Source organism: Pelophylax lessonae, assembly GCF_965119305.1.
Source record: "Pelophylax lessonae genome assembly, chromosome: 13".
Taxonomy (NCBI): domain Eukaryota; kingdom Metazoa; phylum Chordata; class Amphibia; order Anura; family Ranidae; genus Pelophylax; species Pelophylax lessonae.
In genome coordinates, this window is record NC_138780.1 from 130,247,078 (window position 1) to 130,271,444 (window position 24,367).

The 24,367-nt window shown below is 45.4% G+C and overlaps 1 protein-coding gene across 6 annotated transcripts in view; it reads right to left on the bottom strand.

The window, feature by feature from the left end:
• Positions 1-24,367, bottom strand: part of DPF3 (double PHD fingers 3) — a 491,728-nt gene that overhangs the window by 119,149 nt on the left and 348,212 nt on the right. For 4 of the 6 annotated variants that reach the window (XM_082275031.1, XM_082275035.1, XM_082275036.1 and 1 more), the window contains exon 7: positions 17,378-17,419. The exons of the other annotated variants lie outside the window; for them this stretch is intronic. In XM_082275031.1, coding sequence (XP_082131157.1) covers positions 17,378-17,419 — 42 coding nt within the window. The remainder of the gene's footprint in view (positions 1-17,377; positions 17,420-24,367) is intronic. 6 annotated transcript variants of the gene reach the window in all.

Genomic DNA, 24,367 nt, shown 5'->3' on the forward strand with positions numbered 1-24,367 from the left:
CCGAGATGCCAACAGATCCACCTCGGGGGTGCCCCATAGGGGACACAGCTGATGAAACACCTCCGGATGGCGGGACCACTCACTGTGGTCCAAAGCCTGCCGACTGAGGTAATCCACCTGCCAATTTTCCAGCCTGGGAATGTGTACAGGGGAGAGGGCTGGAACAAACCGCTCTGCCCACCTTAGAATGCCGGCTTCCTCCAGAGCCGCCAGGGCACTTCTTGTGCCCCCTTGGTGATTGACATAAGCCACGGCCATGGCATTGTCAGATTAAATGCGCACTGGGCATCCCTAAATACGATTTGTCCGATGATCCAGACACAGTCTGATCGCTCAGAGTTCCAGGACATTGATTGGTAGTCTGGACTCTTCCAGTGTCCAGATCCCCTGGGCACAATGCTTGCCGAGGACGCCTCCCCACCTGGACAGGCTGGCATCCGTGGTGACCACTGTCCAATACAAGGGGAGGAAGGATTTTCCCAGCTGAAGCGCCAGAGAGTGGAGCCACCATATCAGGGACTCCTTTGTTCCCCCAACTTGTCTAGAGACTGCGGAGTCTTGTCCCACTTCAGAATCTCCCTTTGCAGGGACCTCATAAGGAACTGTGCAAACGGAACTGCCTCGAAGGTAGATACCATCAAGCCCAGCACCCGCATGCATGTCCGGTGGGATGACCGTTTTTTGGACAGCAGGAGGCGAATTGTAGTCTGCAATTTTTGGAGTTTGTCCACAGGAAGGAGCACTCTACGGCTGAGTCCAGAGTCAGGCCCAAATAGTCCAGCTTTGTGGACAGAACTAAGGCAGACTTCTGAAAATTCAGAATCCAGCCAAACTCCCTCAGAGTTCATATTGTGATCTCCAGGTTCTCCACCAGAGCAGAGAGAGACTCTACTCGCAGAAGGAGATCGTCCAAGTAGCCCAGTACCGCGATCCCCCGTGGTCGTAGCAAGGCAAGCACCAGAGCCAACAATTTTGTGAAGACCCGAGGAGCAGGGGTGAGACCAAAGGGTATAGCCACAAACTGATAATGCTCCTCTCCCACAGCAAAGCAGAGAAAACGCTGGTGACTGGCACATAATGGATAATGGATAAGCATCCTTGATATCTAAAGAGGCGAGGAAATCCCTCTGACGCAGGGATGCCACCACCGTTTGAATGGACTCCATTCTGAACTTCTGTACCCGCACAAAGCAGTTTAGCCCCTTGTGGTCCAGGATTGGACGTGCTTTGTCTTCCTTCCTGGGGACTGTGAACAGGTTTGAGTAAAAACCCTGAAAACGTTCTGAAGTCGGGACCGGGACAATTACCCCTTGAAGGAACAGGTCTTGTACTGCCCGAAAAAAGACACTGTAACCAGTCTGGGGACAGGTGCAGGTTGGAAGGAAAAAACCTTGCTGGGGGACAAGAGTGAAACTCGATCTTGTAGCTACACCGAATGACTTTGTGGACATGCTTATAACAGGGAAGTACACGGGTCCAGAAACCAGCGAAGACGTCCCTCCACCCCCGATACGGGTGAGGGCGCACCATCATGCAGAAGAAGCCTTGTCCACGGGTCTAGAGAAGCCCGCTCTTGCCTTCGCAGACCAGGTTCATTTGGATCCACCAGCAGGCCCTGAAAGGCTTCAAGCCCTTGTCAGTAAACCCTGTGGAATGAAAATACCTCTTGTGGACCTTCCTTCTCGGCTCATGTCTACCCCAAGGTTCCATGCCCTGCGGAAGAAAGGCACTCTTCCCCCATGTGTGACTTTTAATGATGTCATCCAGGGTAGCTCCAAACAGGTGATCTCCTTGAGAGGGAAGATCAGTCAAGGCCTTTTTAGAAGTCTGGTCCGCAGACCAGCATTTCAGCCAAAAGAAACCCCGAAGGACTACCTCCGTAACAGAGGCGAGTCATCAGAGAAGCCACATCCAAAGAGGCATCACAGATAAACTGCAGCCCCTGGACCAGCTGGTCCCCCAGCTCAGAAAATGCAGGGAGGAGCTGTTCTCCCTCCAGGTCACGGCGTAGGAGCTTAGCCCACTTGGTCAGAGTTTGCGACACCAGGGCAATAGTAAATTTCATTGCTGAACAATCTAAGCTGTACATAGTGCGGACCACAGCCTCCGCCTTCCGGTCAGTGGGGTCCTTAAAGGCCTTGTTTAATCTGGAAACTGGAGGGTCCACCACCGGTGGGACAGCCCACTTCTTAAGAAGGGACTCCACGTAGGGGCCTAGTAAAGCACTTAGGAACCCCACGGAGATGCTTTGGTCGTCCCCACTCTTTATCGACAATTCTGTCAAAGTAGGCAGGGAAAGGAAACACCTTTGCCGCTCAGGATGGCTTGTGAGTGCCAAAGGGTACTTGTGCCTCTGTCAGAGCTTCAGCTGCATCGTTCATTTTCAGGGTCTCAGGGTCTCACGCACAGATACAATCAGTGCATCCACCAGCACCTTTTCATGCGCGCTTGCAGACATGAAGGAATCATCCTCACTTTTAGAGGATTCCAGGCACCTGGTCGCAGACCCAGAAGGGTTACCCACATCCGTGGTGGCCGAATCAAAATCAGGATCTGACGAGACAGATAAGGCAGGAGAAGGCGGGGGGCACTTTTTGCTACACCGTCGCCTGCAAGCCACCTCCACCCGCGACACAAGGGACTCCAGAACCGCCGTCAGCGCATGAATGGTTGGTTGGGACCCGGAGTCACTAGGGGGACGCGACAATAAAGTAACACACTGCTAAGGGACAACCCCCACTGCCCTGGCAGCACCACCCGGTCGCCAATGACAAAGCACAGGGTGATCCTCAGCAGAGAGGGAGAGGACCCCACCAGACTCACCAACTGCTGACACAGGTACCTGCAAGCACCAGAATCTGCACTACACGTGCGGTATTCAGTAAGCTAAATGATCCAGGAGTCAACACCAGGGCATAAGGAGGGGCTCCCACCGCCGAAATCGCCACTCACAGGGCTCCACTGTCATGGCCGCCACTATTTGTAATGCAAACCACAAGAAAATGGCCGCAGGACTACACAAACATGGCTGCCGTGTAAAGAAATACACAGGCTACAACAAAATGTCGGCCCCGTGTGGCACCCTAAGGTATACAGGGACCCAGAATTGGGAGACTAGGCCTCAAGGACAGATCCAGGCAGGACTGGGGGCCCTGGCAGGAGCCCCCATCAGGTACAACCCCCCCCCCGCACAGTCGATCATCCGGTTGCTGGCTGCGCACCCTCTTGGCCCCAATCGCCAGTTAGCGCTGTGCCCCCATCCCAGGCCAGAGACCAGAACACCTAAACATAAACAGCCCCAGTGTATGTGGAAGGGGGGCAGGCTGAGGGACTCAAAAAAAACAGGGGGGGAACCCGAGGGTCCGACTGTCCCAAGGTGGGGCCCACGTCCACCCCAAAACCCTCCAGGGGCAGAGGGGGGACAGCTGCTCACCCTACCAGGAACCAGGTGGGCACGGCTCCAGACAGATCCTCCTCTCCAAAGTGGGGGGGCTGTCGGCCAGGAGGAAAGCTGCGACTCAGGCCGAGGCCAGGTCGTATGCGACCTTGTGAGATGTTTAACTTGCAGGACCAGCCCCCTTCCAGTGGGGCTATGTTGCAGCCAAATTAGCGTGGAGCTGAGGCCTGCAGGCAATCGCTGGCCAGACTGAGGTGACCACTGGATCTAGTTTATCTAGCCCATCGCCCAGTCCAGCAGTTGAAAGTAGATCTCACAGGAAAAATCCAGGAGGAAAACATTTTCTATCTAAAAAATGTTGCCAGGACCAAAGATCCCAGTAAGGAACTAGGTGCTTACTCCTGAGTGACTCAGTAGGGAGAGGGAGCATACCCCCTGGGACTACCCATGGGTGTAGCCAGAAGTTTTCCCAGTATAGTGAGTAGCTGTCCCCCTTCTCCTCCTGGAGGATTTTGGGGTAGACGCGGGCCCCTCCCTGGGATGGTCGGACCCCGGGTTCCCCTCCTTCCCATTAGGCCCCCTGTATTCTGGTGGTCCCTGTGGGTCCTCTAGCTCCCCATACACCCCCCCCCCCCCCATCTGGGGTAGTGTGGTGGTTTGGGCTTTTTCTGGTTTTCTGGGGCATGTGCTGTAATGGTGGTGGGGGAGGGGGGTATGCCGCCGGCGACTGGACTATCGGCTGGGGAGAAGCCCTGTGCCTGATGCCCCCCTTCCCTCTGGTGCTGTTCTTGGGCCCCAAGGATCCCTCCTGGGTACCTGGGAGCATCGTGGATCGGTTATTTTGTTGAAGCCCGTATTGTCTATGGCCAGCGGCCATGTTTGTGTGGTCCAGCGGCCATCTTTCCTTGGTGCGGCATACTAATAGGCAGCGGCTATTACAGAGGAGCCTCTGGGCGGCGATATTGGCTGTGGGAGCCCCTCCTTTTCCCCTGGTGCTGACTTCTGAGTTTCTTCTTTCTGGACGCCACACTCAAAGTACCACTCTTCAGCCCTTTGATGAGCAAACTGCCTCCTGAGACAGACAAATATTTAAGATTTTGACTCATCAGGCCAGAGCACCTGCTGCCATTTCTCTTCCGCTCATTAACAGACACAGCTCCTTAGGATTTTTGACCCTTGGGTTATTCAGCCCCCTACAAGAGTAAAACCCTAGACAGAAAAATAACTTGACAATGCCTATGGGCAGTCCCAGGAGGTATACCCCCCCCCCCCTGCTATAGGTACTAGTTTTTTAGTTTTTTTTCTGCCTAGTCCGGAGTAAGGACCTAGTTGCTTGCTGGGATCTCTGGTCCTGGCAATTTTTTCCTTTTGAATGACTTTTTTCTCACGTTTTTTTTTTGCGAGATCTACAAAAAACTGGGCAACAAGCAGGATAATCTAGATCCAGTGGTAACCCCAGTCTGGCCAGCGAGCGCACGCAGATCACCGCTCCATGCTAGTTAGGCCGTTGTATAGCTCCACAAGACGGGGGGCTGGCCTGCGAGTAAAACTTCTCACAAGGTCGCATCTGATCGGGCCATGGTCCGCGTCGCAGCATTCTTCCTAGCCAACAGCCCCCCATTTCGATGGTGACGGGTTCTGTCTGGAGCGGTGGCCGCCTGGTTCCCGATATAGTGAGAAGCTGTCCCCCCTCTCCCCCTGGATGATATTGGGGTAGACGCGGGCCCCTCCCTGGGACAGTCGGACCCCCAGGTTCCCCTCCTTCCCGTTAGGCCCCCTGTATTCTGGTGGTCCCCGTGGGTCCTCTAGCTCCCTATCCACCCCCCCCCCCCCATCTGGGGTAGTGTGGTGGTTTGGGCTGTTTCTGGGGCATGGTGTTACCAGCATGGTGGGGGTGCCCATTAGAAGTGTTTGACACCTTTTTGTGGGGGGTCCCCCTATTTACTAATGGAGTCTTTGAAGCTCTGTAAGAGGGTAAAGAGGCCTATGCGCTACCAATGGGGTAAATGGAAAAAAAAAGTGGGTGAATGTAGGTGTGTTATGTATGACAAGTGGATAATCGAGATCAGCAGCCAATTTAGTAGTGTCACCACATACTCAATAGATTAATCAGAAAGGGAAAATCAGCGCTCGATCTCTATGAACAGTGGACCAAAAAACAGGGGAAGTTGGTAATAAGCACTCGATTAGAGGTGTACGAGAAAAGGTGGTATCACAAATGTGGTAAAAGAGAATGAATGAGTATGTGATAACAATAAATAATAAGTAAAATTCTGACTCCAATAACCCAATAGATAAATGAATAAGGAATAATTTAAATATCCAAAAGGGGAAATAAAATATAATAAGTGATAAAGCGATGGTAATAAATAAATATACGACAAAATGGCAACAGATCAGTGACAATTAATTGTGAATGTGCCGAATACACCAAAGTGTTAAATCGTAATAAAGATGAGTAAACAATTATGTAAATAAATATATAACCATGCAAATATAATGACATACAGTGCCTTGCTAAAGTATTTGGCTCCCTTGAACTTTGTGACCTTTTGCCACATTTCAGGCTTCAAACATAGATATAAAACTGTAATTTTTTGTGAAGAATCAACAAGTGGGACACAATCATGAAGTGGAACGAAATTTACTGGATATTTCAAACTTTGTTAACAAATAAAAAACTGAAAAATGGGGCGTGCAAAATTATTTAGCCCCTTTACTCTCAGTGCAGCAAACTCTCTCCAGAAGTTCAGTGAGGATCTCTGAATGATCCAATGTTGACCTAAATGACTAATGATGATAAATAGAATCCACCTGCATGTAATCAAGTCTCCGTATAAATGCACCTGCACTGTGATAGTCTCAGAGGTCTGTTTAAAGCGCAGAGAGCATCATGAAGAACAAAGAACACACCAGGCACCGAGATACTGTTGTGGAGAAGTTTAAAGCCGGATTCGGATACAAAAAGTTTTCCCAAGCTTTAAACATCCCAAGGAGCACTGTACAAGCGATAATATTGAAATGGAAGGAGTATCAGACCACTGCAAATCTACGAAGACCTGGCCGTCCCTCTAAACTTTCAGCTCATACAAGGAGAAGACTGATCAGAGATGCAGCCAAGAGGCCTATGATCACTCTGGATGAACTGCAGAGATCTACAGCTGAGGTGGGAGACTGTCCATAGGACAACAATCAGTCGTATACTGCACAAATCTGGCCTTTATGGAAGAGTGGCAAGAAGAAAGCCATTTCTTAAAGATATCCATAAAAAGTGTTGTTTAAAGTTTGCCACAAGCCACCTGGGAGACACACCAAACATGTGGAAGAAGGTGCTCTGGTCAGATGAAACCAAAATCTAACTTTTTGGCAACAATGCAAAACGTTATGTTTGGCGTAAAAGCAACACAGCTAATCACCCTGAACACACCATCCCCACTGTCAAACATGGTGGTGGCAGCATTATGGTTTGGGCCTGCTTTTCTTCAGCAGGGACAGGGAAGATGTTTAAAATTGATGGGAAGATGGATGGAGCCAAATACAGGACCATTCTGGAAGAAAACCTGATGGAGTCTGCAAAAGACCTGAGACTGGGACGGAGATTTGTCTTCCAACAAGACAATGATCCAAAACATAAAGCAAAATCTACAATGGAATGGTTCACAAATAAACATATCCAGATGTTAGAATGGCCAAGTCAAGGTCCAGACCTGAATCCAATCGAGAATCTGTGGAAAGAACTGAAAACTGCTGTTCACAAACGCTCTCCATCCAACCTCACTGAGCTCGAGCTGTTTTGCAAGAAGGAAACTGATAGAGACATACCCCAAGCGACTTACAGCTGTAATCGCAGCAAAAGGTGTCGCTACAAAGTATTAAGGGGGCTGAATAATTTTGCACGCCCAATTTTTCAGTTTTTTATTTGTTATCAAAGTTTGAAATATCCAATAAATTTCGTTCCACTTCATGATTGTGTCCCACTTGTTGTTGATTCTTCACAAAAAATTACAGTTTTATATCTTTATGTTTGAAGCCTGAAATGTGGCAAAAGGTCGCAAAGTTCAAGGGGGCCGAATACTTTCGCAAGGCACTGTATGCATATGAAGTGCCGCTATGCGTGATAAATAAATATACTGAAATAAATGTCCATGTGCAAACACAATGTGCAACCAGCAGTGTGCTAACAATAAGAACAAAAGGTGAATCTTGGGACTTTTCTCCAGAAACTTCAGTGACTCTTGTGATTCTCCTTTTAAGTGAGGGCAATGTGCTGCCAACGTGAGCTAATCCTTAATCAAGTGTAATGGCCGCTCACCTCTATTAACACTCAAAAGAGCGTTTTGGTGTTAACAATCACCAGGTAAGGCATCAGGGTATTCTCCACAATATAGGGCTTTAGATGTGGACAGGTCCCTCACTCCTTTAAAGTAGTACCGTCAGTGGTGTGGTATCCAAATGCCTCCTTATGAGATGTGGTGGATCAGGTATTCTTCCTATGACTCTCGCTCATCAGAGGGCAATGATTAAAAGGGTCTTAAAGTGTAGTAAGTTTAATCATTTATTGAGATAAAGCATTAAAATCACTTACAGTATAGTAAAAAAACAGCAAAAACAAACCGCTGATGCGGTATACTCCGATACTTCCGGTCTCGGCCGTACGTTTACGTTTGCAGTTGTTTACTATACAGTAAGTGATTTTATTGCTTTATCTCAATGAATGGTTAAACTTACTACACTATAAGACCCTTTTAATCATTGCCCCCTGATGAGCGAGTGCCATAGGAAGAATACCTGATCCACCACATCCCATAAGGAGGCAGCTGGATACCACACCACTGACAGTACTACTTTAAAGGAGTGAGGGACCTGTCCACATCTAAAGCCCTATATTGTGGAGAATACTCTGATGCCTTACCTCGTGATTGTTAACACCAAAACGCTCTTTTGAGTGTTAATAGAGGTGAGCGGCCACTACATTTGATTAAGGATTAGCTCACGTTGGCAGCACATTGCCCTCACTTAAAGCGGAGTTCCGGGCACAGAAGTCATTTTTCACTGAACATACCCCCGGGACAGTCAGGGCTAGCACATTCCACAATGGCTAGCCTCTGATCTGTCCCGGTTCGCACTTACCTTTTAGAAGAAATACTTACTTATAAAATTTCTTCCACAGCATTTCCATCTCTCTTGTGGGCAGCTGAAGCCGGCGCGGTCCTCTTCTGTGTCTTCTTCCGCGTCCTCTTGTCCCAGAATGCGCCTGCACCGGCCCCTCTCGTCACTTCCGGTGCAGCGCCGCATTCCTCCACAGCTTCTGGGCATGACCAGAAGCTGTTTAGCAGGGGAATGCGGCGTCGCCCAGAAGTGACGAGCGGGGCCGGTGCCGTTGCATTGATTCCTGGGAGCGATGACGTTCAGCTCCCAGGAATCAGTGCAAGCCAGGAAGTGACGGGTGAGCCGCGGCGCTGAGGGAGGAAGTGAAGACTAGGTGAGTATCTTCGATCTTCAATTACAAGGTGAGTGAATAAAAAAAAAAAAATCTAACTATCCAATTCTGTTTCAGGTTAAGGGGAAGAAGCGGACGGGTACAAAAAAAAAATATTGATTTTGTGCCCGGAACTCCGCTTTAAAGGAGAATCACAAGAGTCACTGAAGTTTCTGGAGAAAAGTCACAAGATTCACTTTTTGTTCTTATTGTTAGCACACTGCTGGTTGCACATTGTGTTTGCAAATGGACATTTATTTCAGTATATTTATTTATCACGCATAGCGGCACTTCATATGCATATGTTATTATATTTGCATGGTTATATATTTATTTACATAGTTGTTTACTCATCTTTATTACCATTTAACACTTTGGTGTATTCGGCACATTTACAATTAATTGTCACTGATCTGTTGCCATTTTGTCATATATTTATTTATTACCATCGCTTTATCACTTATTATATTTTATTTCACTTATTGGATATTTAAATTATTACTTATCCATTTATCTATTGGGTTATTGGAGTCAGAATTTTACTTATTATTTATTGTTATCACATATTCATTCATTCTTTTTTAACCACATTTGTGATACCACCTTTTCACGTACACCTCTAATCGAGTGCTTATTATCAACCTCCTCCGTTTTTTGGTCCACCGTTCATAGAGATCGAGCGCTGATTTTCCCTTTCTGATTAGTCTTTGGAGCTCATTTCCCCACTCCCTGTCAGAGGCTGTGGGGCCCTCGGGGTCCCAACCACACAATGATGCACTGGTGGCGGTCCTAGAGTTCCAAAAAGTGTCCCACACCTTTCCCTGCCTTATCTGTCTCCTTAGATTCTGAATATGACTTTTCAGATAGTGAGGATGACTCCTCCACTCCTGTAGCTGCGCATGAAAAGGCGCTAGTAGACGCACTGATTGTGTCTGTGCGTGAAAATTTAAAAATGGAAGATGCAGCTGAAGCTGCGGCACAGGTGCCAGACCCCTTTGGCACTCACAATTTGTGTAGAGCGGCAAAGGTGTTTCCCTTTCCCTCCTATTTTGACAGATTTGTTGCTAAAGAGTGGGAACATTCAAAACATTCCTTTGTGGTTCTTAAATGCTTTGCGATGAGGTACCTTTTTGAAGAGTCCCTCCTTAAAAAGTGGATTGTTCCACTAGTGCTGGACACCCCGGTTTCCAGGTTGAATAAGGTGACGGTGATCCCGGTTAAGGAATCGCCAGCCTTTAAGGATTCGGGTGACAGAAAAGCAGAGGCAGTGGCCGGCAATATGTTCACTGTTGCGGGTTCGGCACTTAGACTGGTCTTCACCATTGCCCTGGTGTCGCAAACTCTGACTGAGTGGGCTAAACTTTTTCGCCGTGACTTGGAGGGTGAGCAGCTCCCCCCTGCCTTTGCTGAACTTAGGGACCACATGGTCCAGGGACTACAGTTTATCTGTGATGCCTATTTGGATGGGGCTCCCCTAAATTTCTAAGCTGTTTCGGCAGTGGTGCTTAGGCCCGTATTGTGGCTTAGGTGTTGGTCTGCAGACCAGACCTCTGAAAAGACTTTAACTGATCTACCTTTTCAGGGAGATCACCTGTTTGGGGATACCCTGGGTGACATATTAAAAATCTCACAGGGGAGGAAGAGTAATTTTCTTCCGCAGGCTGGTAAGGGTAAGGAGTCTCATCGTAGACATGGCCCGTCCTTCTTATCCCACAACTTTTTTCCTCCCTCAGGGTCCACTGACAAGGGTTCAAAACCTTTCAAAGCCTCTTCGGGAGGTTCCAAGCTGCCTTGATCTGGCAAGCCAAGAGTGGGATTCTCCAGACCCGTGGACAAGGCCCCTTCAGCATGAAGATGCACCCTCATCCATGCCTGGGGTAGGGGGATGTCTTCGCTGGTTTCGGGGCCCATGGACCTCCTTGGTGCAAGACAAATGGGTCCACGAAGTGATACAGTCCGGCTATAAGATCGAGTTTTGTTCCTACCCTCCAGAAAGGGTCTTTCTTTCCAATGTGAGCCTGTCCGTGGACCGAGAGTGGGATTCTCCAGACCCGTGGACAAGGCCCCTTCAGCATGAAGGTGCACCCTCATCCATGCCTGGGGTAGGGGGATGTCTTCGCTGGTTTCGGGGCCCATGGACCTCCTTGGTGCAAGACAAATGGGTCCACGAAGTGATACAGTCCGACTACAAGATCGAGTTTTGTTCCTACCCTCCAGAGAGGGTCTTTCTTTCCAATGTGAGCCTGTCCGTGGACCGACTGCAAGACCTGCTGCTTCAGGATGTGATTGTCCCTGTTCCGGAACGATTTCAAGGTTTTTATTCAAACTTGTTTACGGTCCCAAAGAAAGAGGGCAAGGTGCGTCCGATTCTGGCTCTCAAAGCTCTAAACTGCTTTGTGCAGATACAGAAGTTTAGGATGAAATCCATTCGCACGGTAGTGGCATCCCTACATCAGGGGGATTTTCTTGCCTCTTTCGACCTGCACAAACCTACACCTGTGCATTCCTACCTGCACATTCCAATCTCTGCCCGTCACCAGCGGTTCCTCCGTTTTGCAGTAGGAGAGGAGCATTATCAGTTTGTGGCGTTACACTTTGGTCTCGCTTCCGCCCCTTGGTCTTCACAAAAGTGTTGGCCCCGGTTCTTGCGTTTCTTTTCAGCGGGGGATTGCAGTACCGGGTCTATCTGGACGTCCTCCTCCTGCGAGCGGAGGCCTCTGCTGCTCTGGTGGACGCTGTGGAGATCACTATACAGACCCTAAGGGAGTTTGGTTGGCTTCTGAATTACCAGAAGTCTGCTATGATTCCATCCAGAAAATTGGATTATTTAGGTCTGACTCTGGACTCAGCTCTAGACAGTGTTCCTTCCTCTGGACAAACTCCAGAAGTTGCATGCTGTCCAGAAGATGGTCATCCATCCAGACTTGCATGCGGGTGCTGGGCCTGATGGTATCTACCTTTTGAGGTGGTGCTGTTTGCACAGTTCCATACGAGGTCCCTGCAAAGGGAGATCTTGGTCAAATGGGACAAGTGTCTTAAGTCCCTGGATAATCAGATCCGGCTGAGCCAATAAACCAAAGGGTCTCTGGTCTGGTGGCTTTGCTCTCTGGCTCTTCAACAGGGAAAATCCTTTCTACCCTTGTATTGGACAGTGGTCACCATGGATGCCAGTCTGAGTGGGGAGGTGTCCTGGGTCGGAGCTCTGCTCAGGGTGTATGGACACTGAAAGAGTCCAGACTACTGATAAATGTCCAGGAACTCAGCGATCATGCTGTGCCTGGATCACTGGACGGATCGTCTTCAGGGGTTTACAGTGTGAATTCAGTTGGACAACACCAGGGCAGTGGCTTATGTCAATCACCAAGGTGGAACAAGAAGTGTGTTGGCAGCTCTGGAGGTAGCTGGCATTCTACGGTGGGCTAAACACTTTGATCCGGCCCTTTCCGCAGTACACATTCCAGAAGTGGAAAACTGGCAAGCGGGCTATCTCAGTTGGTAAGCATTGAATCAAGGGGAGTCATCCCTTCATCAGGACGTGTTTCATCATATAGGTCTCCAGTGGGGCACCCCCGAGGTGAATCTGTTGGAGTCCTGGCTCAACAGGAAAGTTCCAAGGTTTGTGGCACGATTAAGGGATCCTCTGGCAGATGCCACGGACGCGCTGATGGCCTCGTGGAGCCAGTATCGTCTCAAGCTTCTGCCAAGGCTCTTGCGCAGGATCGATCATTCCAGTGGCCCTGGACTGGCCTCCCTGGTCTTGGTACGCCGACCTGGTGCGGCTGGTCACCGACTTCCCTTGAAGACTGCCTCTCAGGGAGGATCTGTTGTCCCAAGGTTCAATCTTCCATCCTGCTTTACAGTCCCTTGCTTTGGCTTGTTGAAAGCCAGGTGCTGAAGGATAGAGGTTTGCCTGGGTCGGTGATTCTGACGCTGCTGAAAGCTTGAAAGTCTACCTCTAGGAAGATCTACTTTTGTACGTGGAAAGCGTACATTTCTTGGTGTGACTTGCTTGGTGTTCACCCTCGCACTTTCTCGATGGCTAGGGTCTTGGCCTTCCTTCAATGAGGGGTTGAGAAGAAATTGAACTGAACTTGGTGCTTTCAGTACTCCAGAAGCCTCTGTTTGAAAATATTCGGGAAATTCCCCTGCTTACACTGTCCTAGAAAGTGGCCTTTTTGGTGGCTTTCACCTCTGCTCACAGGGTGTCGGAATTTGCAGGGTTATCTTGTCGCACCCCGTACTTGGTGGTCCACAAAGATAAGGTGTTTATTCGCCCCTGTCAGTCATTCCTTCCTAAAGTAGTCTCTGATTTCCAGGCCTAAAAATCCTAAGGAAATTGCATTGCATGCCCTGGATGTGGTTCAGACGATTTGGGTGTACGTGGCAGCCACGGAGTCTTTTTGGAAGTCAGACTCACTATTTGTGCTCATGGATAGGCCAAGAAAAGGACTGTCCACTTTACTGGGACCATTTCAAGATGAATCAGACAGATGGTGACTTAGGCTTATTCAATCAAGGGTCAGGTTCCTCCTTTCCCTGTCACAGCGCACTCTACTTGGACACTTAGTGCTTCTTGGGACTTCCGGCATCAGGCACCAGTGACGCAGGTTTGCAAGGCGGCCACCTGGTCATCGGTGCGCACTTTCACAAAATTCTATGTTTATTCATAATAAAGTGATTGTGTTGACATCTGCGGATGCTTCCTTTGGCCGCAAGGTTTTGCAGGCTGCTGTTTACAGTGTCTGTTACCTCTTTGGGGGAGTATTGTTCAGGTGGGCTTCAGTTGTTTTTTGTTGAGCGCCTGTTACTTGGTTGGCTAATCTTTATCCTTGGAAATGTTTTTGCTGTTCCCACCCCTCATGATTGACACTGTTCGGGACGTCCCAATGGTCAAGAATCCTAGGGAGCTGTGTCCATCAACGAACGAAAGAGAAAATGGGATTTTTGACTTACCCTAAAATCCATTTCTCTGTGTTAATTGATGGACACGGTACCCTCCCCTCTATGGAGTTGTAATACTTTTGACACTGCTTGTTACAAATCTGAGTACCTATAGCATAGAGAGGGAGTATACCTCCTGGGACTGCCCATAGGCATAGTCAAGTTCTCTTTCTGCCTAGTGTCGTACTCCTGTAGGGGGCAGTATAACCCAATGGTCAAGAATCTAAAGGAGCTGTGTCCGTCAATGAACACAGAGAAATGGGTTTTACGGTAAGTCAAAAATCGAATTTTTTTTTCTGCACCCCAGTTCCTGTGTTTTTGTGCATAGTTAAGTTGCTTAGCCTTTTTTCCACTTTGGAAATATTGCTTTTTGGCTGCGATTCTTCCATTAAGACCACTTCTGGCTAGGCTTCTCTAGATAGTAGATGGGTGTACCTGGGTCCCACTGGTTTCTGCCAGTTCTGTGCTGATGATGGCACTGCTGGACATTTTCCCGATGTAGAAGAGAAGCATAATGTGTCTTTCATCTGCTGCATTAGGATTCCTTGGGTGACCACTGTGTCTACAATCCTCAATTTGCCTGTTTGCTCAGTGCTTCTTCAAAAAGCGCTTGAACAGCACATCCTGAAACCCCAGTCTGCATTGAACTCTTTTCCTGGGAGAGACCTTGCTTATGAAGTATAACTGCCGTGTGTCTTTGCTCAGTCTTGCCATGGTGTATGAAAGGTGACATGAAACGGTCTTCCACATCCTCACCTTAGTAGCAGAGTTTGGCTGTTCCTCGCCCAGTTTTACGCCTCCAACACAGCTGTTTCAGGTAATGACTGTGTTTCAACTTACATATGAAATTGATGATAATTATAAGTACCTGTTTGGTATAATTGGTTAGTCATACTGTTTATCTGCCTCTAATCCTACAAAATCCCTGAATTTGTGCAATTGTAAGAATCAATGCTGGTTTGAAGCCAAAGGGTAATATTGATTTGATTTAGATTTTTCATCTGTTCACTCACTTTGCAAATTCATAATAAATAAACAATTAAAATATATGTTTTTGAAAGCATTCTCACTTTAACACTTCTTCACACCTACCCAAAACCTTTGCACAGTACTGTGTGTGTGTATGTTATAAATATATATCTCAATATATACTTTTTTTCAATTTAAAGTGGTTGTTAACCCGCTTTGACAACTTCACATATTTCTCTCTGTTCCCTGATGAAAAGTGCTCCTTATCCTGTGTTTTATAAAAAAAATGCCTTCTTTACCATAGTTCAGAGCGGATCCCGGCGATCACATGACCGGCCAGCTCTCTCTTCTCCCCTCCCTGTCTGACAGATGCAGTGAGTGGGGTTGAGATTTCTCCGCTGACATCAGGCAGGGTGAGAGGAGTAGAGGAGAGAGAGCAAGCCGGTTACGTGATCGCCCGGAGCCACTCTGAAATACGGTAAACGCATTTTTTAAATAAAACACAGAGACAGAAGCACTTGTTATCAGGGAACAGAGAGAATTATATCGGACAAGAAAAGTTATTTTAGCAGCAGGAGGGGAGGGGCAGGCACTGACACAAGCAGGCAGGCAGGGAGGGAGGGGGAAGAGGAGCACAGAGGATGACAGGAGAGCTGCGGATGACGGAGGGACGTAAACTGACCACAGTGTCAGTACTCAGCAGCCATGATACACCATGGTCAGATTACAGAGGGGAGGGTATAGCCAGGCAGCAGGATCAGCCAGGTTTTTTTAGGTGATCGAATGGGCCATATTACACAGCACAAGCACTGTGCTGTATAACATGGTTTAAGGGTACAGAATCTTTTTTTTTTTATTTGGGTTAACAAATGCTTTAATCCTTTAAAAAAAAAGGTAACATCAGCATTTTAAACAAATACCACTTTCATTTATAAGTAGGGCGGTACTAAGTCTCATTAATGATCTTTTAGGCTGACCATAATAATAATGGACATGAGGCAGTAAAGCCTAGCACAGATTTGAATAACTTTGCTTGTGCATTTGTGCCATAATGCACTGGGGAGTCTGAATGAATTTGGAAAATAATGTATGTACGTCTACAGGTGCCAGAAATTGTACTCATACTGCGAGTTTGCAAGATTTACCTTTCATTGCACATATGGTTTACAATATTGGTTAATGTTTCACTTTGTATAGGCTTTTACAGTGTACTGTCCAGATAAGCATGATATGCTTACCTGTGATAACATTTAAGGGAAACTACACTGTATCTGAGCACCACAAAGCAAAAATGCTGTTTAATGTATCTTTATTTAAAAAAAAAACACCCCTAGCATTTTTGGCTGCGGCCATCTTGAGTAAGGGCAGATTCTTGTAGCATTTACTTCCTGGAATCCATCTGCCCTTAGTTCAGTCATACATACAAGCAGGGGGAATGTTTAGCTGAGAACACCACTCCTTCCCTCCAGAAGACTCCTGGGATGTATGGCATAATTTGCTTAGGCCTGGAAACCAGAAAGTAACTGAGGAAACCTAAAAAATAGTTTAACACAAATAAATATGGTCTATTTACGAATGCTAGTAGCATAAGGATTACAAATAGTCAATGCTGATTGACAGTGTGAAGTTCCACTTTTATTAATGCAAGCATATATTTTCAAAGTGGTAAGTAATACAATTGGATCTATGCAAACGGACAGTTTACACCATACAGATAGATGTCCAATATCAAATCAGACTAATTTGTGGACTAGCACAATCATATCTGGGTGCTCTAGTAATATAACAGGTTTACACAGGCTTTTAGTAATGCCAATACACGTGAATACAAGAAATAATTTTTCAAAAAAAATTAATTAATATACAATATGTATTTGAACCTTTACATTTAGCAAACCCATAAACAGAGATAACATGAGAACAGAAATAAATGTGCATTATCTGTTTAAATGTACAATAAAATGTAATGTTATAAGAAAAAAGTCACAAGCATAAATCTCATTTTAGCTAGACATATAACATTTTGGGCAATTCATATGTATATTCACTTATAGTCAGCAGCCAAACTTTGATTGAAAAGAGAACAGCGTGGGGCTGATTTTGTAAAACTGGAGAGCGCAAAATCTGGTGCAGCACTGCAGAGAAACCAACCATTATTGTCAAACTGAATTAAGCCCAGGCTCACATTGGTCCGATTTGACATGTGAAATTGTAAGCAATTGCTGGCAATGGCACTGTCCGAATTGGTGCGACGCCGTCTTTGCAGCACCGCACCGATTCCAAAAAGTAGTTTCTGTGCTACTTTTGACGATTTGGGGGGGTGTCTGTGAAATCCCCCCGAAGTCGGACTAAAATGCCGGCTTGAAATCACGCGAGTTCGCCTGAACTCGCACGATTTCAAAACCGCCCCAGTGAGAACCTGGGCTTAGAAGCCACTGGGCTACCATGCACAGCTGCACCAGATTTTGCACTCTACAGTTTTAGTAAATCAACCCCCCCTGAGTCAAATATGAACAGCCTGACCGAATTCATCTTTCATGTACTTTTAACATTCTGTACAGGTAAGGTGAAAGGTAAGAACATTTAAGTACCTTTGTCGGCTGTTTTTGGATTATGCTTTTGTTTGTAACTATCTGCAACAGAGAGAGAGAGAGAGAGAGAGAAAAACAGAACGAAGAGTGAACCTTGCTGAATACCAAGGCATTTAGGGAATGGAAATGTAGGAAGAGCAAGATTAGCTATACTGGGGTGAGGTTGCATGGAAGTTTGTATAAAGCTGTGCATAGCGTTTCTGGGTCCTGAAACTAATTCCAAAACTAAAAACAAATACTTACATTACTTTTTGCCTTAGCCACAGGGTGCACCAAGGAATTCAATTATTTATTGTTATGGCATCACTGACAACACTTTATTATCTGCAGCAATTTTTCATAAAAGTAAAATGTATATCATCTCTTAATCTGCATCTCCATTTGCAGCTTTAGTGAGGTAATGCCTTGCTTACATGTGCACCAGAAGGGAGCACTAGGCAGGTTTTCTCAACATTTTCCCACATCACTGCAACTGCCCTGTTTATAAGAGTGCACTGAACTAAAAAATCTTAGTACACACTTTGGTCTTTGTTGGCCATTGTGTTAAAATGCACAGACTCCAACATTGCATGCAAAAGTCAGGCCAAGCCTAGTTCTACCCTTCAATGACTGCCCACAGAGACAGCGAATAAGAAACATTTGACAGAAACACAGGCGTTGGATACACCACTGCGCTTGTGGACAAGCACAACTCCAGAAAAGATCAGAAACGAGGAGTCCTATCAGGCAGGAAAAAAAAGTCAAACCCTCATTAAAAACGTAGAAAACAAAAGACTTTAGTTAGTTACATAACCGGTTCCATGCTGCATCTCTAGAACTGGAATTTCACCTCCACCATACTAGAATAAGTTACACATTGTTTTAAGGGAATGTTAAGGAGTATTTAATAAAACTGGAACAGTTGTAAATAGCTGCCAGTTAGCTTCTTCTTTTTTCAAAGCTTAAAGCAAAACTAAAGTACACAATACTTACCTCTGCTTCAAAGTTCCCTAGCCGGCATCTTCTGCTCAACTACTCATGGGTACCAGCTCAGCCCAGTGTACATTCTACAGTAGACTGCGAGCAGGCGAGGAGGTTTATTTTATTGCAAAAGAGACACTGCATGACTCTTCTTCAATATAAAGCCAGCCTTTTTTTTTTTTTCATTTAAAACTTTAGTTCCCCTTTAACTAAACAAGCTTAGAATAGAGATTGTTTGGTTGCCATGCACAACTGTTCCAGTTTTGATTTTTTTTTTTGTTTTAAGGCCTCTTCATCCCCCTTGCTCACATGTACATGATTGAGCAGGAGGTTTGCATGTAAAAATAATTTTCGAAAGAACAAATTAGTTGATATCGGCAAAAAAAAAAAAAAATGCATTATGCATTAAGCAGCAAATCAGTTGATATCGCCAAAAAAAAAAAAAAAAATAATAATACATGCATATCTCTTGCGTGCTAAAATATTTTTATGGCTGGTTATCAGACAAATACTCTTGCCCAGCGCAGGCTTCAGGAAGGATAAAATCCCACTGCTCATTTAAAGAGTCCTGTGAAATTATGCTTACATAAAACTGAAATTAAAGTCTGAATAAAGCCAAAAATGTGTTTTTAGATTTGGGTAGTATGAAGAATAATTAAACGTCTGTCACTGTTTATGCCCCCATTAGAGGAGATTCACCCTATTTGTCCTGTTACCATCATCACCAAGAGTGAAAGCAAAAATCCCACATTTTGGTTTGTCACCATAACAGGAATAGAGGGGAAATTTTCCAAATGGGGACACTAGTTCTGGTAACAAGTAGGGATTTCCTAACTTTGGAGGGATTTTCTCTCACTTTCTGTTTTGGCTATGAGTCAGAAAGTGAAGGGAAAGCTCCTCAATGAGATAGAGATAGCCACAAAAAAAAAAAAAAAACGGGTTATAACCCTCCCATACTCAATCCTTAAAAAAAAAGTTTTGCCTTAAGTTCTGGTTCACACTAGGAATCGCACAGAGACGCCATTTGTTTTGAATGGGCTGAATTGCACTGGACCACACCAAAAGTAGTGCATAAAAATAAAATACAAAAAGGAAATCAACACGCTACTCCTAAGCACACCTTGATATAGCCCACCAAGTGTACAAGTGGGGAAAAAAAACCATAAATAAACATTACCTAGGAGCAGCTACCACTAAAAAAAAAAAGTGCAGTCATCACACACAACAAAAACTACTACTTTAAAAAAAATGCACTGCAACCAGATTGCATGGCACTCTATTTGCAACTTGCATTTGGGGTGTCATTAACATAACCTTAAAACCCGCTGCAGATCGCAACTGCAGTGCGTTTTGAACATGGTGCAGGAATTGCGCACTGAATGCGGGTTTCCAGCACCACGTTCTGGTGTAAATGGGCACTCACTTCTACTTTAAAGTGAAACTTATTTTCTTAAAGTGATTTTAAATTTTTATTTTTTAAAAACAACAAACATATACTTACCTGCTTTGTGCAACAGTTTGCATAAAGCAGCCCCAACCCCCCTCCTCTCAGGTCCCCTGCCGGTGCTTCTGGCTCTTTGTTGCCCACAGAATACCCCCATAGCAAGCTGCTTGTTATGGAGGCACTCGTGTGCTCACTCCCGAGCTGGCTCTGTGCGTCCATAAGACACACAAAGCGTGGCTTGGCACCACCCATGCTCCCTCCTCACTGGCTGTGATTGACAGCAGCAGGAGCAAATGGCTCCTGCTGCTGTGTCTGAGCCAATGAGGAGAGACCCTCTTCTCTCGTGCACATTGCTGGATCGAGATCGGAGGTAAGTATAAGCGCGGGGGCTCTAGGGGAGATACATGCAAAAGGTTTTTTACCTTCATGCAGAGAATGTATTAAGGTTAAAAAACGCCTTCCTTTAAAACCATTTCAACCACTTGCCGACCAGCCACCGTAGGTCTGCTCTGAAACAATGTATCTGTACACCGTTTTGTATAGCAGTTAGTGGGGGGGGGGGCATGCGCCGATTGGCTAGAGAGGGACGCAATGTCCGCCGGGCAATTACATAAATCCTTCCCCTAGCTTGAACACGCTATAACTTTCACGCAAACCAATCAATATACAGTTATTGGGATTTTTTTCCCCAAAAATATGTAGCAGAATAAATATTGGCCTACATTGATAAAAAAAAATTAGATTTTTTTGTTTTTTTACTGGGAATGTTTTATAGCAGAAAAAATATTGGTTTTTTTTTTTCAGAATTTTTATTTATATGGCAAAAAATAAAAACCGCAGAGGTGATCAAATACCACCAAAAGAAAGCTCTATTTGTGGGAAAAAAAGGACATCAACTTTATTTTGGTGCAGCGTCGCACGCCGCGCAATTGTCAGTTAAAGTAATGCAGTGCCGTATCACAAAAAATGGCCTGGTCATTAAGAGGGTAAAACCTTCCGGGCCTTAAGTGGTAAAATAGAATTAGCTGTTCCCCAGCTGAACTGTATTGTTGCCTGCGATTGATCTTCGAAGCACATTTTGTCATAAAACAAATATAGAGGTGTTTACTATAAATGCACCAGCCTGTTACTTTTTGAATAATTATGGGTTCTAAAGGATTTTGAAACAATGTGGCGATATACTATTTATGGAGGTTTAAGGTAGGTTCAATCTTGCTAATGTATCTGCTATTTACGTCATTGCGTGCATAATTTGACTCACTAATTTCTTTAGCTTCTTTTCTAAGTGTATAATGAGTCACAATGCAAGGTTCTTCATGAAACAGTTGTAGCACCCTCCTAGGTAGGTGCTAGTGAGAGAGTATAGTTTGAGCTTTGTCTGCTTACCAGAGGGGCTGCAGGTAAATCTATATTGTTCTCTGCCTACAGGAGAGCAGGATCTGTTAGTGAAGTCTGCTCATTGTGCTCAGTATGCGATTCAGAGTCTGGAGAGTGTTTCACGCTGGTCCAATAGGAAGGCATGTTGGACAGTGGGAGGAAACCTGACAAATGGGTGCATAGGCTTTGGATACAGTCTTGATGATTGGCAGAGGGCAGGTTGTCTTGGTGCATGTTGGGGTACTGTATAAAAGCCAGGAGCACATGTGCTTGGGGTCTTTCGTTGGAGAGCAGAGTCTTGGAGGGATGGGGCGGTTGCCTCCTCCTCTGTAGAGGTGCCATGCAGTCGCAGGAAGTCGTCCTGAGGATCAGAGGAGCAGTTGAGAGGAGCTGAGCCCAGAGGTCCAGGGAAGCTGACTGAGAGGGGAGACATTGGAGACCCTGTTGCTGCAGTATCATGAGTACAGGAACTCTTGTCAAGGGGCCGGACCTGAGGGGGGCCACACCTGTTTATAGGATAGTCAGTGGACGGGTGAGAGCAGAAAGAGGATACTAGGGAGAGTATCCTGAAGATAAGATATTGTTCACCAAGTCATTTTGAGAGAAAGCAAGAGACTTAACTCCATTCATCTAAAGTGGCAGGATGAAATAACAGCCTGGCTCTTCCTTACCTACAAGTGTAGTAGTGAAGATAGAAGTCCTCAGATATTGTAAATAGTTAAATTGGAGTATCCCACTATTCCTTTCTCCTATCCCCATTACAAAAGAAACAAAAAAAAAAAAAAGATACCCCTGGACTGTTTATTGAAGTGAAGAGCCAAGAGGAATGTAAGAATTGCATTTGCTTATAGCCGTGTGTTGGTAACCAGGGGAGCCCACAGAGTTAATATTCAGCAGTCCCTACGGGGGCAGTGCTACACAGTAAAAAAAAAAAAAAAAAGATAATTACCTTGACAGAAATCTAAACAATTACATTTTTTTATTTTTTTTATAGTAAACCTAATTCTCCCATGCTAAACACAAGTCTACTATAGTAAAGTTGCTACTCAACACTAAAACAATGAAATGGATGACTGGAAAAAGACTTTTCTTACTTGGTAGCGGGCCCAAATCTCTAGAGAATTGCTAAAACTGGAAGATCAGAATTGAAAATCTAGATTAGAAATTTCCTCATACTACAATCCCCTTCTTGAGAGCAAGACTGCTCCCATGCAAGCTGATTTGAAACTATCATATCTAAATTGAACGTTATTACTAGTATAATATAAATTTGCAGCACTAAAAAAACAAATTAAATTTTAAGTGCTAGAGTGATAAAGTCCCAAAGTAAAACAACAACAATGTCCAAAAACAGCATATGCTGAGATGTACAGTACATTTATATCTGTTCATATGTACTTTGGATATATGAAGACACTGGGATATGTATATTATCATTGATCTTTCTTTTTTCTAATTATGTTATTTTTTGGTAAAAAAAAAATAATAATAATGTGGTTGCATAAGTGTGCACACCCTCTTATAACTGGGGATGTAGCGGTATTCAGAATTAAGCAATCACATTCAAACTCATGTTAAATAGGAGTCAGTACATACCTGCCATCATTTAACCACTTGCCGACCGCCGCCCGACTATATACGGCAGCGGACAGCCCCTCCCAGGCAAAGTGACGTACCGGTACGTTCCCTAAGAAGCCCGCGCGTGTGACCGGCGGACCCGATGTCCGCCGGTCACTCGCGATCGTCGGGTGGAGAGGGAGAAAGGCAGGCGGCTAATGTAAACAAAGCTGCCTGTCATTCTCCCCTGTGTAAAAGCACAGATCATACGGTCCTGCTATGTAGGACCGTTGATCTGTGCTGTTACACACACAGCCACATCCAATCACAGTTAGAAACACGCCCCTAGGGACACACTTAACCCCTCCCTCTCCAATAAAGTTAACCCCTTCCCTCCCAGTGTAATTTTTACAGTAAAAGTGCATATATATAGCACTGATTACTGTAGTAATGTCACTGGTACCCCCAAAAGTGTCAAAAATGTCAGTCAAGGGTCCGATCTGTCCGTCACAATGTCGCAGTCCCGCAAAAAAAATCGCAGATCGCCGCCATTACTCGTTAAAAAAAAAAAACAATAAAAATGACAAAAATCTTTCCCTTAGTTAGTAAACGCAATAACTTTTGCGCAAACCAATCAAAGTACGCTTTTTGCAATTTTTTTTTTTTACCAAACATATGTAGCAGAAAACAAATTGGCCTAAAATGTTAAAAAATTTAGATTTTTACATTTTTTTGGGGGGAATTTCATATAAAAAATGTGAAAAAAATGGATTTTTGTAAAATCTTACAGTAAAATCCTTTTCTCTTAAGCTCATTGACAGACGCAGTCCTCTTTGATTAATATCAAATTGGGTTATACTGCCCTCTACAGGAGTAGGACACTAGGCAGAAGAAAACATTCTGGCCACACCTTAGGGGCAGTCCCAGAGGGTATATTCTCTCTCTCTCTGCTACAGGATGTCAGTTATGTCACAAAGCAGTGTCAGAGAATTTAACCCAACCCAACTCAATAATAGAGGGGCGGGTACTGCGTCTGTCAATGAGCTTAAGAGAAAAGGATTTTACGGTAAGATTTTACAAAAATCCATTTTTCTCATTGACAGACGCAGTCCTCTTTGATTAATATCAAATTGGGACGTCCCAAAGCAGTGCCACAAATGAGGGGTGAGATAATGGAAATCAAAATCCAATCTAGAAGGCCCAACCGGTGCCAACTAGAAGTCTTAAAGGCTCATCAGACAAAAGGATGAGACCAACAGAAAAAACCCTTGAGGTAGACCAACGGTCTCCTCAAATTGCGGCCTGCAGAACCTTGCGGCCAAAAGAGGCATCCGACGATGCCATCACATCAACTTTATAAAATTTTGTAAAGGTATGAACCGACGACCAGGTAGCCGCCTTGCAAACCTGGACCACTGACGCCTGATGGCGGAAGGCCCAGGAAGCACTAAGCGCCCGAGTGGAGTGCGCCTTAACAGGGAACGGAGGATTCTGACCCTTAATAGAATAAGCCTGTACCACCGTCTGTCTGATCCATCTGGAGATAGTCGCGGCAGATGCAGGCAACCCCTTTTTGGGGCCATCCGTGATCACAAAAAGTGAATCCGTCTTACGAAACGAGTCCGTAGTTTTCAAGTATACCCTGATTGCCC